At 46.4% G+C, this 23,823-nt stretch overlaps 1 protein-coding gene across 1 annotated transcript in view; it reads left to right on the top strand.

Annotated features, from left to right (window-relative positions):
* Positions 1-112: 112 nt before the first annotated feature.
* PIGF (phosphatidylinositol glycan anchor biosynthesis class F) overlaps positions 113-23,823 on the top strand; it is a 33,852-nt gene continuing 10,141 nt past the window's right edge. The window contains exons 1-5 of the mRNA XM_081904450.1: positions 113-381; positions 1,511-1,768; positions 3,101-3,192; positions 4,729-4,845; positions 19,924-20,032. Of these exons, the coding sequence (XP_081760576.1) occupies positions 358-381; positions 1,511-1,768; positions 3,101-3,192; positions 4,729-4,845; positions 19,924-20,032 (600 nt within the window). The 5' untranslated portion in view covers positions 113-357. The remainder of the gene's footprint in view (positions 382-1,510; positions 1,769-3,100; positions 3,193-4,728; positions 4,846-19,923; positions 20,033-23,823) is intronic.

The following is a 23,823-nucleotide window of genomic DNA, read 5'->3' on the forward strand; positions in this document are numbered from 1 at the left end:
GGCGGGCCGCTTGTTGTGACGTCACAGAGAACACGACGGGAGGCGCTTGGCGCTGCCGGCTGGAGGAGGATGGAGGGCCGTCTTTGCGAAGCCCCGCCCACTGGCTCCTGAAGGGACGGGCAGGTAAGGCGGACGCAGGTGACGACCCCCACCCCGGCTCCTCTCCTCCGAAACCCAGTTCCCTGTCTCCGGGGTTGTGGACGGCGACGAGCCCCCTTCGCCTCTTCTACGCAGCTCCCTCCCTAGAGGACAGACGTGGGCGAGCTCAAGGCTTGCAGGACCGGCTTGGCTTCCCTTCCTGCTAGATTCCCAAGGGCTGCCAATGGGAAACACGGGATTTGGGAGCCGTGTCTTGGGATGAAACTGCATGCACAGGTCCAGGTATGTCATGCACCCTGGCAGGATTTTGATTCTAAAAACCAGCCAGAGACGCAAAGCCAGCCAAGTAGGAGAGTCGTCTTTTGTTTTTTTGCGGACAACTTTTCTACTGACATCAAAATTCAATTGTAAGACTTGCCGATCTAACTGCAAATCACCCAGGGATCCGCCAGTAGGTTGCCATTAAGGTCGGCCCAGGCTTGCCCAAGAACACACCCAGTTACTTCCCTTCGGTTGTATGTGCAGGGGAGGGTGGAGTGAAGGAAGGAACTGCCAGGAAGGCTGGCGTCTCCTTGTTTGTTCCTCTGCTGTGTTGGAAAACCCTTGATAAGTTTCCGAAAGGAACCCCTGGTAGTGCAGGTGAGTTTTTGTAAGGGGAGTATTATGATTATGATTTATTGAATTTTCTATACTGCCCTATACCCGGAGGTCGTGGGGCAGTTCACAGAACAAAATCAAAATATAAAGCCACAAAATATATAATCAAAATAAAAACAACAAGCCCCCATTGGCATACTCAAAACACTCAATGCAAAGCCAGGGCATAATGATACTTAACACGCGCATACACATAGCCTGCACCAGTGACTTGCATCCTCCTAAGAGCAAGCTACTCTATTGTGACTCTGCATCCGAAGTGGTTGTCTGTTCTGATCCTGCCCAAGGCAAAGGCACATTGGAATTAATCCACCCCAAAGCATAGGGTGGTTAGAGATGGGTTGAGTCACTGTTCTGGCAGCTACTCTTTTAACAGGGTCTGAGAAGCAATAGTGACCAATCATTTCAAACCATTGCGATCTTTTTCATGTGAATCAGCTTACCTGGGACCCCAGAGCCAAATTTCCTTTGTGGAGCCCATAGCCCTCTGTGATTATTATTCTTCCTTATCCTGCATGTAGTTTCTCTTATTCTACCTAGCCCTTCCTTCACCTTGTATGGTTCTCATCTACTGTTGCTGCTACTGTCGATCTCTCCAGGGCTCTTGTGTGAACCTAAATCTGAGCTAAAGGTGCCTGTAGAAATGCCTGTAGATTTAGGGGCAACCTTGATAATATGCAACATTTTCAGTACCATGTTTTCTTGCAAAAAGAGAATTTCCGTTATATAACTACCTTAATTTGCTTCTCAACAGGTGGAAATTGAAGACAGGACTAAAGGCACCATGAAAGAAACTGAAATAAAAAGACTGCTGTCTGCCAATGTTATCTGTATATTCTCCATTATTGTGGCAACTGTCATTCCTTCTCTGTTTTTGGAAAACTTCTCAATCTTGGGAACACACCTGACTTGGTTATGCATCTGTTCAGCAAGTGTTGGCACTGTAAATATAGTCCTGTATTTCATTCTTAAACCAAATCCATCTAATAGAAGAACTTCACTTGCCCATAAGGTAAGTTTTAATCTTGGTAAAACATAATGTTTGGAATGTCGGATAATAATGACACTTAGTACCTTTTACGTCTTTTAAATATGCATCTCCTACATTTTTTTGTTGCAGTCCTTCAGACAGTCTTGTAAGGTATGCCAGATGGGAGAGTATTTATAATGTCCCATGTTGAGTTCTTTGATTTTTCACTTATCAAAAAGGTTATAGATCTAAGGCAGGCATAGGCAAACTCGGCCCTCCAGATGTTTTGGGACTACAACTCCCATCATCCCTAGCTAACAGGACCAGTGGCCAGGGATGATGGGAATTGTAGTCCCAAAACATCTGGAGGACCGAGTTTGCCTATGCCGCTAGGACTAATCCCTGTTTGATCTCAATAATTTCCATTCTCTCCTATGTGGTTTTTGCTGATGTGTGTTCCACTTGACTTCACTGGCACATGCCTGTTTGCAAAATGAACAATAGTAGTTGCTGTGCATCTTCATAGAATTCATAGAATCATACAGTTGGAATGGATCCCAAAGGGTCATCTAGTCCAGCCCCCTGCAATGCAGGAATCTTAGCTAAAGCATCCATGACAGATGGTCATCCAATCTCTGCTTAAAAACCTCCAAGGAAGGAGAGTCCACAACCTCCCGAGGGAATCTGTTCTACTGTCGAACAGCTTTTATTGTTAGAAAGTTCTTCCTGAAGTTGTGTTGGGATCTCCTTTCATGTAGCTTGAATCCATTGGTTTGTGTCCTACCTTCCAGAGCAGAAGAACCATAAGCTTGCTCCATCTTTCATGTGGCAGCCCTTTCAATATCTGAAGGTGACTCTCATGTCTCCTCTCAGTCTCCTCTTTTCCAGGCGAAACATACCCAACCCCCTCAACTGTTCCTCATAAGGCTTGGTTTCCAGACCCTTGATAATCTTGGTCGCTCTCCTCTGAACATGTTTCGGCTTGTCAGTATCGTTCTTAAATTGTGGTGCCCAGAAAGGGTTCTCATCTAACTAAGTTCTAGTCAGGCAAGACCCACTGAAATTAATGGACATGACTAGCAGGAACTGTTGGGAGTTATTGAATCTAAGTTAGTCACACCCATTAATTTCAGTGGATCTAACCTGAGCAGAACTTGGCTGAATGCAGCCAGATGTCAGTAATACTACAAGGCTTAAGCACATGCAGCTGAAACAGCTGAGTATTGTTTACCCCTGCTTCTCCTTCCTATGTTGTTGTGCCCTGTGTCAAATTTTAGATTGTAAACTTCTTGGGGCAGGGACCTGTCCTCCCCTGCTTATATAAAGTGTCATGTGTGCCATGGGCACTATATAATTTCTTTCTTTCTGTCAAAGGTGGCAAGGTTTCTAAGATGCTGTGTATACTTCTTCATGTCTTGCATCCTATTTCATGGAATAATTGTTCTTTATGGAGCGCCGCTGATAGAGTAAGTTGCTTTATGTGAAACACATCATAAATCACAAAGCCAAATGTCCTGTACTGCATTGAGTCATTTGGACCCAGGTCTGCCCAAGTTTGCATGCTTCATAGTAGACCCAGGCGTTTGCTTGACGTATTGTGTACAGGTCTGGTCACCTCTCCTTAAAAAGGATATTGTAGAGTTGGAAAGGTTCAGAAAAAGGCCAACAAAATAGTCGAGGGGATGGAGCAACTCCCCTAGGTGGAAAGGCTGCAGCGTTTGGGACTTCTTAGTTTTGGAAATAGGGGAGTAAGAGGCGACATTATAGAGGTGTTCAAAATTACGCCTGGTGTGGAGAAAGTGGATAAGAGGAAAGGTTCGCGCCCCCCTTCTCATAACACTAAATTTTGTGGACACCCAGTGAAACGGAATGTTGGAAAATTCAGGACAAAATTACTTCAGACAGAACATTAGACTATGGAATTTGGCCACCAGCTTGGAAGGCCTAAAAAAAAGGACTAGACAAATGCATGGAGGATGAGGCCACCAGTGGCAACTACCGTATTTTTCGCCCTATAGGACACACTTTTCCCCCTCCAAAAATGAAGGGGAAATCTGTATGCGTCCTATGGGGCAAAAGCAGGCTTCAGGAAGCTATCCGCAAGCCTGGGGAGCCCGTGGGAGTTCCCGCCGGGCTCCCTAGGCTTGCGGATAGCAGCCTGCACCCCGAAACCCGGGGCACAAAGCGGAGCGCGCCCTGGGCTTCACGCAGCTCTCCGCAAGCCGTGGGAGCCCGGCGCGACTTCGTGCTGCGCTCCCACGGCTTGCGGAGAGCTGCCTGCATCCCGAAGCCTGGGGTGCGTTGAGCTCAGCGCCCCCCAGGCTTCGAGCTTCGCACAGCTCTCCGCAAGCCGTGGGAGCCCGGCGCGACTTCGCGCTGGGCTCCCACGGCTTGCGGAGAGCTGCCTGTTCTGGGGTCGGGGGAAGCTCGGGCTTCCCCCGCCCCAGCCCCTTGCCTGGGGGTGAAATAATCCCCCCTTTATTCCCCCCCAAAAAAACCTAGGTGCGCCCTATGGGGCGAAAAATACGGTAACCATAATGGTTATGTTCCATCTCCACTGGCAGAGGCAATATGCTTATGAATACCAGTTGCTGGAAACTGAAGGAGAGCAGAATACTCTTGTGCTGAGATTCTCTCATTGACCACTGTGGGAACAGGATGCTGGACTAGGTGGATCCTTGGTCTGATCCAGCACGGCTGTTCTTATGAGTGGGTGATGATGCCTCTTGCTTGTATGGATGAATGTGTGTGTCTTTGTCTATAGCCTCCTGTGTAAAGGTAAAAGAAACATTTGTTACTCTGTCTGCTTTTGGCTCTGGACCCAATCACATCTCACATATGGTCCCTGGAAGGTGGTCCACGATGGTGTGTGGTCCTCTCTCTATTACAGAACTTAGGGAAATTGAAATCCACATTGAAGTATCTTTTCTGTTGTGTTTGCCAAGGCAGACCTTGGAAGAGAGCTTCACTGACCCGTATGCTGTTGCCTCCCTTTTTTCCAGGTCAGTGCTGGAGACCTTCCTATTTGCAGTTCTTCTGTCCACGTTTACTACATTGCACTGCTTGTGTTTGATGGGGCCAAACATCCACATGTGGCTCAGGGTGTTCAGTAAAAACGGGTAAGTTGCATGCAGTATCCTAATTTTACTAATTTCCTCCAATAGATTTTATTAAAGCTTAAAAGAAGATATACAAAGATTAATATCAAATGCAACATATCTTTTGTAACACAAAAAGATAAAAAAGCCAGTCTAAGTAAAAACAAAGAAAGAGAAAGGGGGAAAATAGGGCTTCTGATTCTTTGAAAAAAAAGTATTCAAAACATTCACTCCAAGGTAACCCCCAACTATTCTACTTTCTATAAAACAGTGTTTTCTTCAATCCTCAAACGCAGATATCACAAGTTCACTTTCTTTTTCGTGCAAAAATTCCATAATGGGTGGTCCAGTCATTAATAAATATCAACAATGATTTTTCTCTAATTAAACGTGTCAACTTCTCCATGTCTATTCAGCAACCATTCCCCCATAGTAGGTAATGATAAATCTTTCCATCTTTGTGCATATAAACGTCTCACCACTGTAATCATTTAATGAAATAATCTTCCATAATCCTTTTCTAATTGTATATCCAATGGTCCTAAAAGGAAAAGTTCTGGCTGCAGTTGAAATCTTTTTAAATCTTCTGTATTGTTTGTATCCAATATTTCTTAGCTTTTTTATGTCTTCACCAAGCATGGCAAAATCTCCCTTCATATTTTTCACACTTCCAGCAAACATTTGGAATGCCTTTATACGTTCTGAATAATTTCACAGGAGTTAAATACCAATGAGCAGTTTCCTAATTTTGCATTACCATGAGTGTATTGCTCTTATATTTAGGAAACTCTACTAAATCCAATTAAAGACTAAGATTAAAACAAGCTGAGTGTAGCTAACATCTCTTAAACACCCAATCATTATCCTCGAAGCAATCTCGTATGATTATAACCTTCTGAAGAAAGGAAGGACCACATGTGAACAGGTGGAAAAGGCACAGCAGATTATTCACCAAGGGTGGTCGGTTTAGTAAAAACAGTGTCTAAATTTATTAAAACGTCCACTGTTGGATTTTTTTGTCGTTTGGAAAACTGGAGAAATGTGGTACATGTTAGTTTGAAAACTCATTTTGAGCAGGGATGGGGAGCTTGAAACATTTAAATAGAAATTCAAGGATTGGAATCAAACCGAAAAGTGTGAGATCAAGCTTGCATTTCTCACAGTTTGCCTTGTTTCCTTTATGTTCTTCTGTGTGCGTATTGACGTGGATAAAAGGGAGTCCTCGCATCCCTGAAGGCCAAAACATGAAAGGGCTGTAATTATTGCTAAAATTATCACTTCGTTTTGGAAAGCTAGACTTCCTATTGAGCTGAATCAGGCAGAACGTCGCAGTTTTGTGATCAGTGATATTTCTGATAGGAACCTGCCACATACCAAGTCAGACCAGGGGTTCATCTCGCTCAGTACTGCCTTCACTGGCCGGCAGCAGCTCTATGGGGTTTCAGACAAGGATTTCTCCCAGCCCTGCCTTGAGATGCCAAGAATTGACCCTGGGACCATATTCATACAAATTGGATACTCTACCACTGAGCTATAGCCTTTCCTCCTTAGATGTGATCCACTGAGCCTGCTTCATTTTGTACCTGTGCTTATTTTATTGTTAATGTTGTTGTCGTTTAGTCGTGTCTGACTCTTCGTGACCCCATGGACCAGAGCATGCCAGACACTCCTGTCTTCCACTGCCTCCCGCAGTTTGGTCAAACTCATGCTGGTAGCTTCGAGAACACTGTCCAACCATCTCGTCCTCTGTCGTCCCCTTCTCCTTGTGCCCTCCATCTTTCCCAACATCAGGGTCTTTTCCAGGGAGTCTTCTCTTCTCATTAGGTGGCCAAAGTATTGGAGCCTCAGCTTCACGATCTGTCCTTCCAGTGAGCACTCAGGGCTGATTTCCTTAAGAATGGATACGTTTGATCTTCTTGCAGTTCATGGGACTCTCAAGAGTCTCCTCCAGCACCATAATTCAAAAGCATAGGAGGACGCAAACATAGACAGACCCTGTATAACTTTAGCATGGGATTTCATCCTCTCTTTCTTATTTTTAAAGTGGCAAACAGCAACAAGAAAGCAGTTCTCACCCCTACCCTTGACACTTTTGGTGAATGTTTAGCTTTATTTTCTGGAGTAAATTGGTGCAGTCTGAAAAGTCTATTGGGTCTGGTTATTGCCTGAATGGTTATTGCCTGGGAACTACATTTGTGCCACCTTGGGGTTCAAGATGGAAGTAAGGCAGGCTACAAATACAAGGAAATAACAGGTTATTATTTTGCTGAAGGATTCCATCTATTACATTTGAATAGGCTTTCAATATTGGCATGGAAAAGAGACTGGAAGAAATGTTTTTAGGAAAGATTGCAGACTGCTTTGGTCGCATGGCTGATCAGGTGGAAAGAGGGACTGAACACGAGCGTGCCGGGTTTTGTTGTTGATGTCCTTGTTTTAAATTACACCCTGCTTAAATTGACCCCATCAGACTTTCCAGTAGCTTAGGACAAAAAATACAATAAAAACCTGTCCCCAGACAATTTGAAATCCTATCTTGCAAACCTCTTTTATCCCTCCTTCCTGAGTTCTGAAGGCCTTTGCAAAACAGGGAAGTTTTCGTGCTGAGGTGGGGGTGGGAGGTATGCTGCCAGTGGGCCGGATCCTTATGTCCCCACACTGTGCGTGAGTCACGTTTGACAGGTGAGCGGAGCCACCCACTTGCCAATTGCCTGATATCACAATGCCATCAGGTGGCCGGCTTTCATCCCCACACTTTGAAATCAAACTCTGCAGGCAAAGGCACAACCCACAGGATGCTGACAATCAACTCATTGTTAGGCCTTGCCAAGCCCTGGGGTGTAGCACTCTGCAAAATCTGACAGTCAGCTGGCTGCCGGAGTCTCTCAAAAGCCAGGCAGACAGCGCTTTGCCTGCACCACTGGTCACCTGATTGGCGGCTCCTGCTAGTCCCCTTTCAGCTCAGCAATGTCTTCATCTGCCCCACAGCTAATACCGCATATGACATCACATGTAGAGAAAGTGGGCATAGCTTGCTCTCCCAGTTCAAAAGGGGGGGGGCACAGGCCTGTTGCCCCTCTGCTGCTCTAGGGCGTCAGAAAAAAATCCAGTTCACGCTGAAAATTTGCCCTAAGCGGTTTTCCCCATTCCTTATTAAAATTTTGGTCTTCCTGATTTATAACTTATCTTAAAGACCATTGTAAACAGTTAAAATCGTTAATAGGATTGGAATATCACTTGTAGTTTAATGGTGGATTCTGGACACAACGGAGATGTAAAAGATTTGGATCATCATAAAAGATGCAGGAGGAATTATTAATAATAGGACTGGAAGCCCAGGAGATTCCTTGGAATCTTGTTTTTATTATTTATTTATTTATGCTATGGATCTCCTGCCCCCAACCTCTCCTTGAAGTGCTTGCTTTGGATTAGGCAAACTGCTTGAGGAGAAGGAATCATCTCTGTCTGCTCCTACAGCTGCTGTAATAAAATCTGGAGGTTCCCCGCCGCACTGCTCCGCCTGGCAGCTGCATTAGAGTGGTGGAAAAGTGGGGAGATATTCCCCTTGTCTCCCGCCTCACACGTGGTTTGGTCCTGTCAAAATCACTGTTAACAAGTGCTTTTGTTAACAAGTCATCTGTCATCTCAAGAAACGCTAGCAGAGGGCTCTTCTGTGACAGAAGGAGTGCAACAACTACTTTCTGATTTCTCCTTCCCCCTCCCCCCCCCAACGTTGCTATGGTTCAGCTCTGTCATTCGGCACCGCTTTTGGAAAAACCCGAAGATAATGGCAAATGGTGTTATTGTGTACGTTTGGTTTGGATTGGGTAGATATGTTCAGTGACATATTATTATGCTTGAATCGTCTCTACAGAATACATTCGCTATAGTCCTCCTATAGCGGCAACAAATAGTTGTCCTTTTTATTTCACGCATCTTCAAGTAGTGACAATTGACATGTCTCCTGCTAAAGAGGCGCTTGCTTTGTTCTGTTGGGGGGTCAGTGTGTACAGTAGTTCTAGAAGGCAGATGCAGAAATTGTGCTGTTGACCACAGTCTGGTGTGTGTGTGTTTTGATGTTTTCGCACATGAAAAATTGTGGGTTGCATCCAAGTATTGAGAGCAAAACACTGACATTCATGGGCTTGATAGCCCTGTCTATTAAATTCAAGGGGTCTCTACTCCCAAGTATGATTTAGTGGGATATAAGCACACGTTTTTATCTGATTAAGCACTCACCACCATAAAATGGATCGTTCTTCACTAAACTGTAGGACTATGAGGAGTCATTAGTTTGGCAGTCTACCTGGATTATGAAGTTACAACTCTGCCAACTTCCATTCTCTGGCCATCCAGTCTGAGTCCAGTTTATGTCCGTTTCATATGAAATCTGTTCAAGTTATATCAAGCTATAACTCGGCCATCTTCCACACTTTGGCTGTCCAGCTCTGTAAAGTAAGCTCTGGTAATTTGGCCAGAAGGACAAACTCACATGGGGTGAGATGACTCTGGTAGAATCTCTCCAGATAAATATCCCAAGATATTTAGTGTTTCACTGACAGTCTTCGACTTTAACTGATTTTTGTTTTCTTTGCAAAAAAATAAAATATTTCTCGGGTTGTATTCAACAAAGTCATCCCATAAACTTCCATTTCCTGTGTAACCCCTCTCTGCTCCAGTAGGTCAGGGGAGACCTCAGAACAGATTGGGTCAGGGCAGGGAGAGGAGAGGAAGGAGATGTTCATTGTGCAGGTGAAAGTCCTTGTGCTAATGGAACACCTGTTGGAGCACAACCCATTACCTTTAATTCCCACGGCCCCCTTAAAAGTCTATAATGTTTCAGTGGCAAATAATAGTTGGGGAGTGAAATGATTTTGCGATGTTCTTTTTAATGCATTTGGAAAAACACTCAATTTGGAAACTCCCTATTAAGCATAAAAAGGCATTGGCCGGAACATGCTGAACAATCTGAATTCTCTGTTCCCCGGCCAGCAATATGGGCATATTGTTGGAAGTCTCTAGTGGATGAACTATTCAGTCAATTGAGCATTTGGATTTGGCCTGTTGGGACGTACGCTGGTGTACTAAAGCACTCTGTCTTAATGTGCACCCACCCGCGTCATCCCAGTTCAGCATGACCACCACTTTAAGGGCAAAAATGGCGAGGTTTTCCTTAAACATTTGCACAGTTGGCGTGAACTCAATAAGGCTCCATGACTGGTGATGCTGGCACATGTTTGCAGGTGCAAAAATGGATTTGCCTGTCTCTACGGGTGATAAGCTTGGGCAGCATGGAGTGAGGAAGGGGTGGTGGTGGTGGAAGAAGTAGATGGGCTGATTAGTCAATGACCCAGGTTTCTGTATCCAAGTTCCTTTTGTATCCTTACATTGATGTTTTATATGTAGAATTCAGATGCTACTGGGATAAGTCTTAAGGCGAAATAGTGCTAATGGATGATTGAGAGAAACTGTGGTTTTTCTCATAGGAAGCTGGCTTATGCCATATGCCAAGTTATCTTTGGCCAATCTAGCTTACTCTTCATACTCTGAACTGGCAGTGGTTCTCCAGGGTTTCAGCAAGGAGTCTTGCCTAGGCCAAAGATTGACCCTGCAATCTTTTGCCTGCCGTGTATGTGCTCTGCAGCTGAGTTCTAACTCTTCTGATTCTTACCCTTTTATGGGATGAGAAAGCAGAGGGAAAACCAACGGTGGTGGGGTATGTACTGGGTACCTGTGTTGTGGACTCAGACCCTACTGTTGTCTTAGGTAAGTTACTTCCTTCACCAGTGTCAAAGCAATGATTCTTCAACATCCACTTCGTTGGACTGGTCATGTTGTGCGGATGCCTGATGATTGTCTTCCAAAGCAACTACTCTATTCCAAACTTAAAAATGGAAAGCGTAATGCTGGTGGTCAACAAAAGAGGTTTAAAGACTGTCTCAAGGCAAATCTTAAAAAATGTAGTAGAAACACTGACAACTGGGAAACACTGGCGTGCAAGCGCTCCAGTGGGAGAACAGCCTTTACCAAAGGTGCCATGGGCTCTGAAGACACTCAAACTCAGGACGCAAGGGAGAAACGTGCTAGGAGGAAGGCACGCTTGGCAAATCCACACCGTGATAAACTCCCGCCCAGAAAACAATGTCCCCACTGTGGAAGGATGTGTGGATCCAGAATTGGCCTCCACAGTCACTTACGGACTCATTGTTAGAACTGTGTTTATGGAAGACAATCTTCCTCGGCTACGAGTGATCGCCAAAGACTTCCTTCCATCTGGCCCAGCTTTCTGCTTCCAACGTTAGCCATTCAAGCACTGACCAAAGGCGATCTCACTTCCTCTGTGGTTTGTCCAAGAGCACCTCTTGTTGAGAGGTAGGCTGCCTCTGAATCTGGAGCTTCCATTTCTCTATCATGGGGAACATACAGTCAGAAGGGACCCCAAGGGTCTTCTCACCCAACCCCCTGCAGGAATTGCAGCTAAGAATGGGCAGAGCAGGTAGGAAGAGCTGCCTGCTATTGGGGTGGAGCTGAGAGAAGGTATTATGGCAGGGATCCCCAAAGGGGATGTTGTTGGATTACTGACTCTGTCATTTGCCATGCTGGCTGGTGGATGTTGCAGTCCAATAGTGTCTCCAGGCACCATGTTGGCACAAGTATTATGGGGGTGGTTTAGTAGTGTGGAAAGGACATTTTGCACACATACTCCATGTCATCAAAGTCGCCAGCTGTCCCAGGGAACTCAAACGTTTAAAAATAAACCCCCACCCTTTTTTTTGCAAGGGGTGCATGGAGTGTGCGCACAGAATGCTAAGAGTTTTCATTGTTTGGTGCAGTCTTTCTGAGTGTGTTGTGCACGCACACAAAGAGAATTATATATAAATAAGCCACATCCTGTGCTTTAAATAATTGCTCCTCATGGCTCCTGTCTCCTGTAGTTCTGTCTGCGAGGAACAAGACGCCTTCGGCTCGCCACTCCTGGTCTTTGCTTTGTGCTCTGACATCTCTGTATTGTAACCGGTGTCACTAAGCTAATGGCCAGCTGTCACAAGCCCAAAGCAGGGAAGAAATGCTGTGAAGAGATTGTCAGGGCTGATGGAGGCAGGAGAGGAAACCTCTTTGGAAAACTGCTCAAGCATTGTTTGGCGAAAATAGCAGCCTGCACAAAAAGTCCTTGCTTGTCTTACAGACAATTGGCGATTTTGTTACTGCTGCTATTTGAATCCTTCTTTGCCTTTCTCACCTCTTACCTCCCTCTAACCCCCTGCCCGGGCTAGCTGCTCACTTTTCAAAAGGAATACAGCAAAGAAAAGGCACAGTTGCTCCAACCCCATTTAAAGGAACCCCCCTTTCCCCATGGTGACCCAGGCGGCATGACTCAAAGCAATAAACGCTTACCTAGCAGTCAGTCTTATAGTGGGTTCCAGTAGGATGAGCGGTTTAGGAGGCAGTGGATCTCTGCCTCAGCCTGCTGATTCCCAACTCATCCGGTGTTAAGACCCCAACCCCGTCTTGGTCAAAGATAAGGCTGCGTAACTTTCTCGTCCTGACTCAGCTGTGACTCAGTCGGCTTAGCTCAGACATAGGCAAACTCCGGCCCTCCAGATGTTTGGGACTACAATTCCCATCATCCCTAGCTAACAGGTCCACTGGTCAGGGATGAAGGGAACTGTAGTCCCAAACATCTGGAGGGCCAGAGTTTGCCTATGCCTGGCTTAGCTGAAGCTAGCTGAACCATAGTTGACCATTGTTGATCATCAAATTTTCCAACCCTTCGTCTCCCTCCCATGCCTTTTAAAATCCCAGTAAGTCTCCCCTGTCCCAATTCAGCAATATTGCGTGTAGGTGAGAGACTATGCTCAGAGCTTGCCTTGCATTTCCAGAGGGCCATTTAGTTGCATTGTTGATTCCAGGTGTGCTTGTGCAAACTAGACTGGGATCCTAAATCTGTACTATCTCTTGCTTCTCTGTGAGATGTATTTTTCTTTTTTTTCATTTCTTCCTTTCTCTTTTTTTGTCCTTAGGGTCTTTTGTAGTATTTCTTTGCCTCCTTGTAATTATGGTCTAGTTTGCAGTGAAGTGGTAAATCTGTGTCTGGGCTCTATCCCTCCAGACTGCAGGGGAGGACTTGCATGACTGGCTGCTCCTTGAGCCAAAAGAAAAATGGAAAAATGAGAAAAGTGGAGTGCTTGCCCTTGCTTCTCCTTGGCATGGAGAATGGGCACAGCTCGGTAGCAGTGTCTGCTTGGCATGTTGATGGTCTTGGGGTCAATCCCTGGCGTCTCCAGATAAGACTGGGAATGTCTGCACTCTGAAACCCTGGAGAGTTGTTGCCTCTCAGCCCAGACAGTACGGATCAGGGGTCTGACTCTGTATATGACAGCTTCCTAGGGCCAGCTTTTCAACACGACTTTTTGGTTCCTGAAATTCATTCTGATTGTACAGATAAAATATAACAGATCGAATTCTACAGGATGTGTTGCTGGTGTGTGAAAACAGTTCAGATCCAATGATCTCCAGGTGGTGGAGACATCAGGTGCCATCCTGGCTCTTGGGCATCTTCACTTGGTCGCAAGCGACCGACAGACAGGTGCAAAATGCGCCTGGCAAATTTTGAATGCTGTTCCCAGGGAACTGGTGAATTGTAGCTCTGTGAGGGGAATAGTAAAGGTAAAGAGACCCCTGACCATTAAGGTCCAATCGTGGCCAACTCTGGGGTTGTGGCGCTCATCTCGCTTTATTGGCCAAGGGAGCCGGCATACACAGCTTCCAGGTCATGTGGCCAGCATGACTAAGCTGCTTCTGGCGAACCAGGGCAGCACATGGAAATGCCGTTTACCTTTCCGCCGGAGTGGTACCTATTTATCTACTTGCACTTTGACATGCTTTTGAACTGCTAGGTTGGCAGGAGCAGGGACCGAGGCAAAGGGAGCTCACCCCATCAGGGCTGACCTTCTGATCAGCAAGTCCTAGGCTCTGTGGTTTAACCCACAGCGCCACCCACGTGAGGGGAATAGTTGTCTCCAAAGAATCCTCAGCACCCTTAACAAACGGCAGCTTCCATATTTCTTTGGGAGAAAGCCACAGCTGTCTGATGTGGCATCTTAGTGCTTTAAATGTATGGCGTAAATGTGGCCTTAGACGCGGTCGTTAGAATTTGGATGCATCACTCATATCTACGGAGCCACATTTTGTGGTGTCTTCGTTGCTGTCAAATCCCAGGTCTTTCTCCCTCTTTTGCTGCAGAAGACTTTCCCTAGTGTGCCGGGTGATTCACAATGACTTCAGGATTTCTTTCCTGAGTGGCAATTGCTAATTCAGAGGCTAAAACTTGGGGTGGGGAATGTGTATATGTATTTTGTGTGTCTTCCCTTCGCCCCATTACCACCTGGAATATCATCTGCTGTTTCTTTGCCCACACTCTGTGTTATGAAAGCTTTCTGCAGCTCCTCGCAATCTGTTGTGGATTTTTAGCCGTTGTGATTTGTTTCTATGTCATCTGCACATTTAGCTGCCTTGACACTTTTTTGCAGCTCGGATCCTCAGACTGTTGTTGCTAGTTCTCTCCGTTATAGAAATTGACCATATGTAACACACACACACACACACACAGAGAGAGAGAGAGAGAGAGAGAGAGAGAGAGAGAGAGAGAATGTGCTTTGGCCAGTTGTCTAGTCATGAAAAAGGTGCATAAACCTAAGCAAGCAATAAGTATTTCAGGACCTGAGCTATAAATGCTGCAAGGCTTTCGCAGTGTACGTCTGACATATAAAAAAATAACAATGGGGCGTTTTGCTTAGGTTGCTTCTCTCTTCCCATGTCTAAGCAAAGCCTCTAATGCGATAAATTCAGCTACAGACTAAGCAGGAGATATTCTCTTGCCGTCTGCGCAGAAGTGTTTGTTTATGCTGGAGCTGATTTTGCAGGCGCCGCTGTACTTAAGGAATTTGAAATGTTATTCCAGCCTGGTGATTTGGGCTGATTTTGTGTCCGCCGTGAATGCTTTTGAGCTAGGAGAAAAGTTGGGTGTTCCCTCTTTCTGTGCATACAGCCTGGGTAATAATGTTGCAAGCAGATGGCAAAGTGTCTGTAAACACTGAGGCTCCAACAATGCCCTTTCTGTGACAGCTAAGAGTCATTGTGGTTACTTTTATTTACTACTTTAAAATTGGTACAAGCTGGATTAAAGAGCCTTCTAAGGATATCTACCCCCCTGTGTTTTCAGTCATAGGAACATAGGAAGTTGCCTTATACCTAGTCAGACTATAGATCCATCTAGCTCAATATCGTCTTCACTGGCTGTCAGTAGGTCTCCAGGGTTTGGGACATTTTCATCCCCAACCCGGAGATGCTCAGGATTGAGCCAGGCGACTTGTGCTTGCAGAGCTGATGCTCTGCTTCTGAGCTATGTGTGGTGTAGTGGTTAAGAGCGGTAGTCTTGTAATCTGGGGAACCGGGTTCGCGTCTCCGCTCCTCCACATGCAGCTGCTGGGTGACCTTGGGCCAGTCACACTTCTCTGAAGTCTCTCAGCCCCACTCACCTCACAGAGTGTTTGTTGTGGGGGAGGAAGGGAAAGGAGAATGTTAGCCGCTTTGAGACTCCTTTGGGTAGTGATAAAGCGGGATATCAAATCCAAACTCTTCTTCTTCTATGACCTTCCCCCAAATTGGTATCTGCAGTCCACGGTTTACGGTGTCCCCTAAGAGATGTGTCCAAAACACTGGCTCTCTAAATTACAGCTCATTCCCTATGTTACATTTCTGTGTGCACACACATGTGCACTCATCTGTGAATTATGTGCTTAAAAATAAAATGTCGTTTCCTTCCCATTTCTTGCAAAATGCCCATAGTTGGAAACAGCTATATAATTTTTTTAAAAAAACACACACACCCAAGCATGATTGAAAACAATATTATACCAAAATGGACAGGACCAGTAAATAAAAAGGTTAGGGTTAGGGTTAGGCAGTTGTGAGGACTGAAGTTCCCTATCTTCCCACTACAGTGGTACCTCAGGTTAAGAACTTAATTTGTTCTGGAGGTCCGTTCTTAACCTGAAACTGTTCTTAACCTGAGGTACCACTTTAGCTACTGGGGCCTCCCACTGCTGCTGTGTGATTTCTGTTCTCATCCTGAAACAAAGTTCTTAACCCAAGGTACTATTTTTGGGTTAGCGGAGTCTGTAACCTGAAGCATCTGTAACCCGAGGTACCACTGTACTTCCTAAGACTCCTCCTCTCCAGGGTCTTTCCCAAGCAGTCGCAAACTGCGCCTGTACACAACCTCCCTCTGCTCTGCCCTCTTCATTTCTCTAGGAGACCAGGAAAGAAGGGAGCTGGTCGTAGCAGGAGGGGGAGACTTCATGGCTTTTTCAGCAGCCGGCCTCTCTGTCTTCTGACCCTCCTCCTCTTCTGCCTCCGAGTCTGAACTGCCCTCTGCCCTCTGAACTGCCCTCTGTCTCTTCCTGCTCACCAAACCCTGTTCCCTTTTCTGCTTCCCACACCTTCTCCTCCCAGTCTGCTCCCTCCTCTCCCTCTGGCCACTCATGGTCATCCCAACACCAGTCTCCTGGCTCTGAGCCATCTTTCCCTGGGGGTTCCCTTGGGGGGGGGGTTCCCCAACAGGTGCCTCCCACCATTCCTCTGCATCCAAGCAAATCCATGACAGGAACTGAGGGAGCTAGGAGGGGAAATGATCAAGAACTGCAGAAACCATAGGCCAGCCAGAACCCAAAAGTTTTTAACCAGCAGTGAGGGGTCCAAATGGGGGCACGCAGTTTGATGGACCGAGGGCCACGATAGGGAAAGCTGTTTCATGTGTTCCCACCACCCACACCTCAGTGTGCAATGTGCAAAAGAGCTTTGCCAACTGATTGGAGATAATCGGCAGGATATTTCGGGGGCGCTGGTCCATTTTTGCAAATGATCCGGCTCCAGGTGCAAGGATAGAAGAGTGCGTTGCATTTCCATATGTCAGGCAGGGATGGAGAATCCTGTGGCTCTCCAGCTCTTGTTGGACTCTCATTGGCTCTGCTGGCTGAGCCTGATGGGAGGTGGAGTCCGCCAACATGTGGATGGTCACAGGTTCCTGCTGTCAAACAAAGAGAGGGCGCAGAATGTCAGTTTAGAATGGGATGCCATTGCATGAGACGCCCTGCACTTTTGTCAGCGCCATTTAGATAGCTGACAACTTGAAAACTTTCTCTCATCCCCCCCCCCCAACCCTATGGTTACATAAGCAGCAATTTTCTCAGCGGGGGCGGAAAAAACCCAAACCAATTTTAAGTGAAATCCGATTCCCGATGTAAGTAAACGTAAATCTCATCAGACTCGTGTGGATAGACATCTGGGTCTAGCTCCAGGAAGTGGCAGTCCCTTGTGGTTCTTGCGCATAAGTCTCTATCAGGACTTGGGCGACAACAATGCAAGGATCCTGATTTACATCTAATTAAATGTCAACGATTTGAATTAGATTTCCCTCCAATGTGATTAGAATTCCTCAGCCAGGAGCCTTTGATACCCCGCTGAACTTAATTAAAAAGCTTGCACAGTGGGGGGAATGGCAGCATGTGAACAGTGAATCACAAGGGTTCGGAAAAGCCCCTGGTGCCACACAGAGTCCCAGAAGGGTACCAATGCTGGTGAAATTTTATTGTTACTTTGCTGAAAGGGGTGAGGCTTTGCCCCCATTGATTTGATCTGCAGTTCGCTCAGCCCACGTCCCACGATGCAGAGTTGCCCCTGGGCTGTTTCAGCCGTGGGGCTTTCTGGACTCTAACCGTCTGATGAGCTTTCTGTACTGCTTTGCAGGTGAAGCAGAGGCAAATGTGCGCAGCCAATATTTATGTATTTTTAAACCTATATCCCGCTTATCACCACCTGAGTCTCAAAGCAGCTTACAACAGACCCTCTAAGTGTCCTGTTTTCCAGGGACAGTTGCAGATTTACAGAAGCCATCCTGGTTTCTGATTTGATTCCAGAATGTCCCAGTTTTCCTTAAGACTTCCCTATTTCCTTCAGAGAAATGTTGGAGGGTATGGAGTTATGTCACCCCCTGAGCCAAGGAGATCAGTAACTATGCAACCTTTAGAAAACATCCAAAGGCAGCCCTGTGTTGGTTTTATTATGTTTTTATATCTGTTGGAAGGCGTGCAGAGTGACTGTGGCAACCCAAGTCTAATGGGTGGTGTATAAGTAATAAAATTCTTTAGTCTTATGGAATTGGACGTCCCTGTTTTCTTCAGAGGAATGTTGGAGGGTATGCTTACAACATTAGGCATATACAGTACAGTTGTACCTTGGAAGTCGAATGGAATCTGTTCCGGAAGTCCGTTTGAGTTCCAAAACATTCAGAAACCAAAGCACGGCTTGTGATTGGCTGTGGAAAGCACCTGCAGCCAATCGGAAGCCCCATCGGATGTTTGGCTTCCAAAATAATGTTTGAAAACCGGAGCACTCAATTCTGGTTTTAGATCATTTGGGAGCTGGAATGTTCAACTCCCAAGGGAGCCGAGGTACGACTGTATACAAACTATTTTAAGCAGAAATTAAACATCAGAAATTTAAACAAAGAACTTCAGCAGTAATATTAAAGCCACTGATCTCTGTAGGTATTAGCAATGTTGCGCTTACAACCCTGAGTAACTATATAAATCAACATTAACCAAGTAAAACTGTAGGCAAAGCATATGTTCCAAATGCCTCTCAAAATGGCAGTGTTTTCATAAGCTCCTTTCAACGCAGTAAAGATGCAGCCTGATGGGCCTTGAGAAAGAGAGCGAAATCCACAGTGTTGAGAGCACCGCGGAGAAGATAATCACTAATTGATTCCCCCCTTGGGCAAAGGATCCTTTAAGAAGTTCTACTGTGATTACTTTTATAATCAGGAAGACACTCACAGTATTCTTTAGTTATGTAGGATCCAGGCGATGGCTGGCTTTAAAAAGAATTCACTTTAAACCCCATGGCTTGACATATGAGAGGGACCACTGGCAGTGTGTAAATCGAGTGCGACTGTTATTATTATTTTTTAGTACATACGCCTGCAGTTTTGCAGCTTGACCCTGTACATTTCACTTAGCTGGTGGGACCTGCTTCCTAGTAAACATGTTTACTAGGATAGCGCACTCGGACAGCTCAGCTGGTAAAGCATGAGACTCTATCTCTGGGTGATACGTTCGCGCCCCACATTGGGCGAACAGATTCCTGCATTGCAGGGGGTTGGACTAGATGACCCACGGGACCCCTTCCGTCCCTACAATTCTGTGACCCTGTCTTTGGGATTTGTGGGATGCGGGTGGCGCTGTGGGTTAAACCACAGAGCCTAGGACTTGCCGATCAGAAGGTCGGTGGTTCGAATCCCCGTGACAAGGTGAGCTCCCGTTGCTCGGTCCCTGCTCCTGCCAACCTAGCAGTTCGAAAGCACATCAAACTTCAAGTAGATAAATAGGTACCACTCTGGCAGGAAGGTAAACAGCATTTCTGTGCACTGCTCTGGTTCGCCAGAAGCGGCTTAGTCATGCTGGCCACATGACCCGGAAGCTGTACACCGGCTCCTTCGGCCAATAAAGTGAGATGAGCGCCGCAACCCCAGAGTCAGCCACGACTGGACCTAATGGTCAGGGGTCCCTTTACCTTTATCTCTGGGGTTGCAGCCTTGACTAGACAGGCCCAATGCTGCGAATCATAGAATTGGAGAGTTGGAAGGAACCCCATGGGTCATCTATCGCCACCCCTTGCAATGCAGGAATCTCAACTAAAGCTTCCATGACAGATGGCCGTCAAACTTCTCCTTAAAAACCTCCGAGGAAGGAGAGTCTGCAGCCTCCCGAGGGAGTACGTTCCATGGCCGAACAGCTCTTACTGCCAGAACGTTTTTCCTGGAGTTTAGTTGGAATCTCCTTTTCTGTAACATGACGCTGTTGGTTTGGGTCCTACCCTGCAGAGCAGGAGAAACCAGCTTTCTCTATCTCCCACGCAACAGCCCTTTAGATGTTTAAAGGTGCCTATCGTATCTCCTCTCAGTCTCCTCTTCCCCAGGCTAATGCATGCACCCCACCTCTCGCTAAAGTTACTGAGCTTTTTTTTACATTTCTCCCCCAGGGCAATGTCCATCTGGGATAGCAGTCTACAGATTACCTCGATGTGCAGCGTGGTGGGGGCGTGGCTTGGAGCATTTCCTATTCCACTGGATTGGGATCGGCCGTGGCAGGTTGGTTTCTTCATCTTATAAGTGAATGAACATTGGCCGATCAGGCCTCTAAGTCTTCTGTGCCGTTTCCAAGAGCGGCTGTACCCCCTTTGAGAAACTTGGAAGCAGGCTTTCCCTGTTGCTATTCCACAAGCCCCTGGTGTATTCTGTCCCTGAACCTGGAGATTTACGTCTTTTGGGGAAATGGCCATTGATAGATTTATCCTCCAGGTTGCTTTGTTAATGGTCCAGGAATGTCATTGTTGGAGTTCAGTCCACGTGACCTCTCAGCGCTGCTCCCACGATGTCTCAGGGGGAGCCACGTGTTTTTTCTGCCATCTGAGAACGTGGCCTGCACTGCTGCAGCTTCCCCCCATTAAAAGCACTTAACAAGATGCATCTGGAGCAGGCTATTGGCGCCAAATTGATCTGCAAAAGTGGCGTGGCCAAGCCCTGTGCCCGAAAACAATACTTTGCAGTTTTCGAAAAAGCAGAGCCCTGGCAAGCTTTGCTGCCGGTGAGGAAAATGTGAGGCTTGCAGGAAAGCTGTAAATGCAGCTGGCTGAGCGGCTACTGGCAATTGATGCCATTTTCAGAGTTGCATAACCCCTGCAGGTCAGTTCAAGAGCTTTCTGACTTTAAAACCAATCTAAAGCAGTTTCTTTCTCCTTTCGCAAGTGGAGGGGAGAGGGAATAGTCCGTGAAAATGGATGAACCTGTTCTCCCGGCTCCAACCACAGGGAAGGAATTTATTTTAGCCATATTGCAACTTAGATCTCTTAGTGGCATCAACACAGACTTTATTTCAGATTAAAATAAACCTGAGCTGATTCTAATGTCTCCCTTTCTATGAATACATAAGCACAGTACACACACACACACACACACACACACACACACACACACACACACACACAGACACCCAGACACCCTTCCAAGTGTAAAGGGCACACACAAGTATCTTTAGAAAGTTCCAAAGTAGCTAGTAGAGAAGGATTGAGTTACTGCTTTCAAGTCTTTTAAAGAGGCCCAGGTCTAATTCTACACCTCCACACTCTTCACCCTTGCTAGGATGATGATGATGATAATTATTATTATTTATACCCCGCCCTCCCCAGCAAAGGCCAGGCTTAGGGCGGCTAACAACCAATAATAAAAACAAGTTGAATGAGTACAACTTAAAAACAAGATTAAAATACAACATTAAAACATTAAAAACATTAAAATTTAGCCTCATCACAGGAGGAGAAAGGAAAAAAGAAAGATGGGGAGGGAATCAAATTGACTGCAAGCCAAAGGCCAGGCGGAACAACTCTGTCTTACAGGCCCTGCGGAAAGAAATCAGATCCTGCAGGGCCCTGGTCTCATGAGGCAGAGCGTTCCACCAGGCTGGAGCCAGTGTTGAGAAGGCCCTGGCTCTGGTTGAGGCTGATCTAACTTCCTTAGGGCCTGGAACCTCTAGGGTGTTGCTATTTATGGACCTTAAGGTCATCCATGGGGCATACCAGCAGAGGATGCATGTACATGGGGCTGTGTGCATCTAAATACAAAGCAAACTGGGAATCAGCTGATGGGCAGGAAGCAGGACCTGGAATGGACACTAAGCCTGGTCTGCAAGCAGAAGGGGTGGCAATTGGGTGGCACAGTCTGCACAGCATGTGGGCTGAACTATGAGAAGCCTTTCTACTGCTGATGGAGAGCTTCAAAGAGAAGTAGATGGGAGGCTCCCTTAGGGATCTCAGCAGCAGTCTCCAGAGAGCTAGTCCTGTTAGTCCATTGCAGCAAGAACAATTGTGTTGGCTGCATTCAGCCTCCTCCAGACGTCTCCAAATGCCAGCTGCTGACAGTCACAAGTGGGGAGAGTGTTCTTGGACCCAGGTCCTGCTCGCAGGCTTCCCGCAAGCATCTGGTTCATCACTGAACTCAATAGGCCTTTGGCTTGATCCAGCAGGGCTCTTGCGAGTCTTGCGGCATTTGAAAGGAGGAATCCCCAAGGGTCATCTAGTCCAACCCCTTGCAATGCAGGAATCTCAGCTAAAGCATCCATGACAGATGGCCATCCAACCTCTGATTAAAAACCTCCAAGGAAGGAGAGTCCACAACCTCCCAAGGGAGACCGTTCCACTGTCGCAAACAGCTCTTACTGTCAGAAAGTTCTTCCTGATGTTTAGTCGGAATCTCCTTTCTCGTAACATGAAATCGTTGGTTTAAGACCACTTTGTGTACTTGACAAAGGGGGGTTTAGTCCATGAAAGATTATGCCCAAATCAATGGGTTAGTCTTTGAGGTCCTGCAAAACTCTTTGCTGTTTTAGGAAATTGCATTGCACTTATATTTTCCTAGGGCTGCGGGTGGCGCTGTGGGTTAAACCACAGAGCCTAGGACTTGCCGATCAGAAGGTCGGCAGTTCGAATTCCCACGAGGGGTGAGTTCCCCTTGCTCGGTCCCTGCTCCTGCCAACCTAGCAGTTCAAAAGCACGTCAAGGTGCAAGTAGATAAATAGGTACCACTCCGACGGGAAGGTAAACTGCGTTTCCATGCGCTGCTCTGGTTCGCCAGAAGCGGCTTAGTCATGCTGGCCACATGACCTGGAAGCTGTACGCCTGCTCCCTCAGCCAATAAAGCGAGATGAGCACTGCAACCCCAGAGTCGGCCACGACTGGACCTAATGGTCAGGGGTCCCTTTACCTTTATATTTTTCCTATAAGACCAGCTCCCTCTCTCCCACCCCACCCAAGCTTTTGGAAGGGGCTGCGCTGGTTCCCAACACGTTGAATCGCTCCATATTCATCACTACCAAAACCAATTCTGGTTTCTTCCCCGCATGCAGTTGTGAAGTGGGCTCTGTCCACAAAATCATATTCCACAATAGCATTTCTTAGTCTTGAAGGAGCCACATCACTCTCTGCTGGTTTTGCTACAGCAGACCCAACACGGCTCCCCCTGGGAAAGTTATTGCTTTGTTTTCTTTATTATCCTCTTTTATAGGGGAAATGGAAAGAATGTCTTCTTCTTTTTTTACGATGCAAAAGCAGCTTGTAAATGGGCATTCGTCTTGGTATTGTACTAGACCAAGGCGATGCAATAGATGGGGAGCCACTGGAGTGGAAAATTTTATCGGGAAAAGCCAAACTTGTATCAATGACAGACTTTCAGAACTCAAAAGAAATACTGGTTGCGGAAGTTTGCCTTCCTGGGAGATCTGAGGCTTCCCAAAAATACGTTGCTTGTGAATCAAGAGAGAAGTGTGAGGACATTTGGAAATGCCCCTAAATGGCTCAGACGGATTTGAGATGTAAGCCGTGTCAAAAACAGCAAGTGTTGTCATTCTGTGCCCAAATAACATAGGTCTGGAGGGCTTCCTTTTGAACTTATGGCACTTCATGTTCCAGTTACAGTAAAAGGTTTAGGTTTTAATGGATTCATGCATTGTTTCCCACTGCAACATGCCCCCAGGCGTTTTGCTCAATACAATGACAAAGAGGGCACCAGGCGGTTCTCTCTGGGGAGACCATTCCAAGAGATGGGGCTCTACTGTAGAAATTAATGGTGGTAGCTCACTGCTGTTCTCTGTTCTTCTTCTTTGCAAAATGTCATTTGCTTTCTGCCAGGGTAACGTGGCCCTTGGCTGAAAAAGGGACCCCCTCCCACCGCGGTCTAAAGGATCTCTCAAATATGCTTGTCCAGCTTCATTTTTGAAACACGTCCTTCCCAACAGTTGATGTCAGTTCATCAAAAAAGGGGCAATAAAAGAGTGTGCCTGAAAGGCTACTGAAATCTCTACTGAAATCTCACATTTTCCTCACCATTCC

The sequence above is a fragment of the Podarcis melisellensis genome, assembly GCF_964234715.1.
Source record: "Podarcis melisellensis genome assembly, chromosome: 3".
Taxonomy (NCBI): Eukaryota; Metazoa; Chordata; class Lepidosauria; order Squamata; family Lacertidae; genus Podarcis; species Podarcis melisellensis.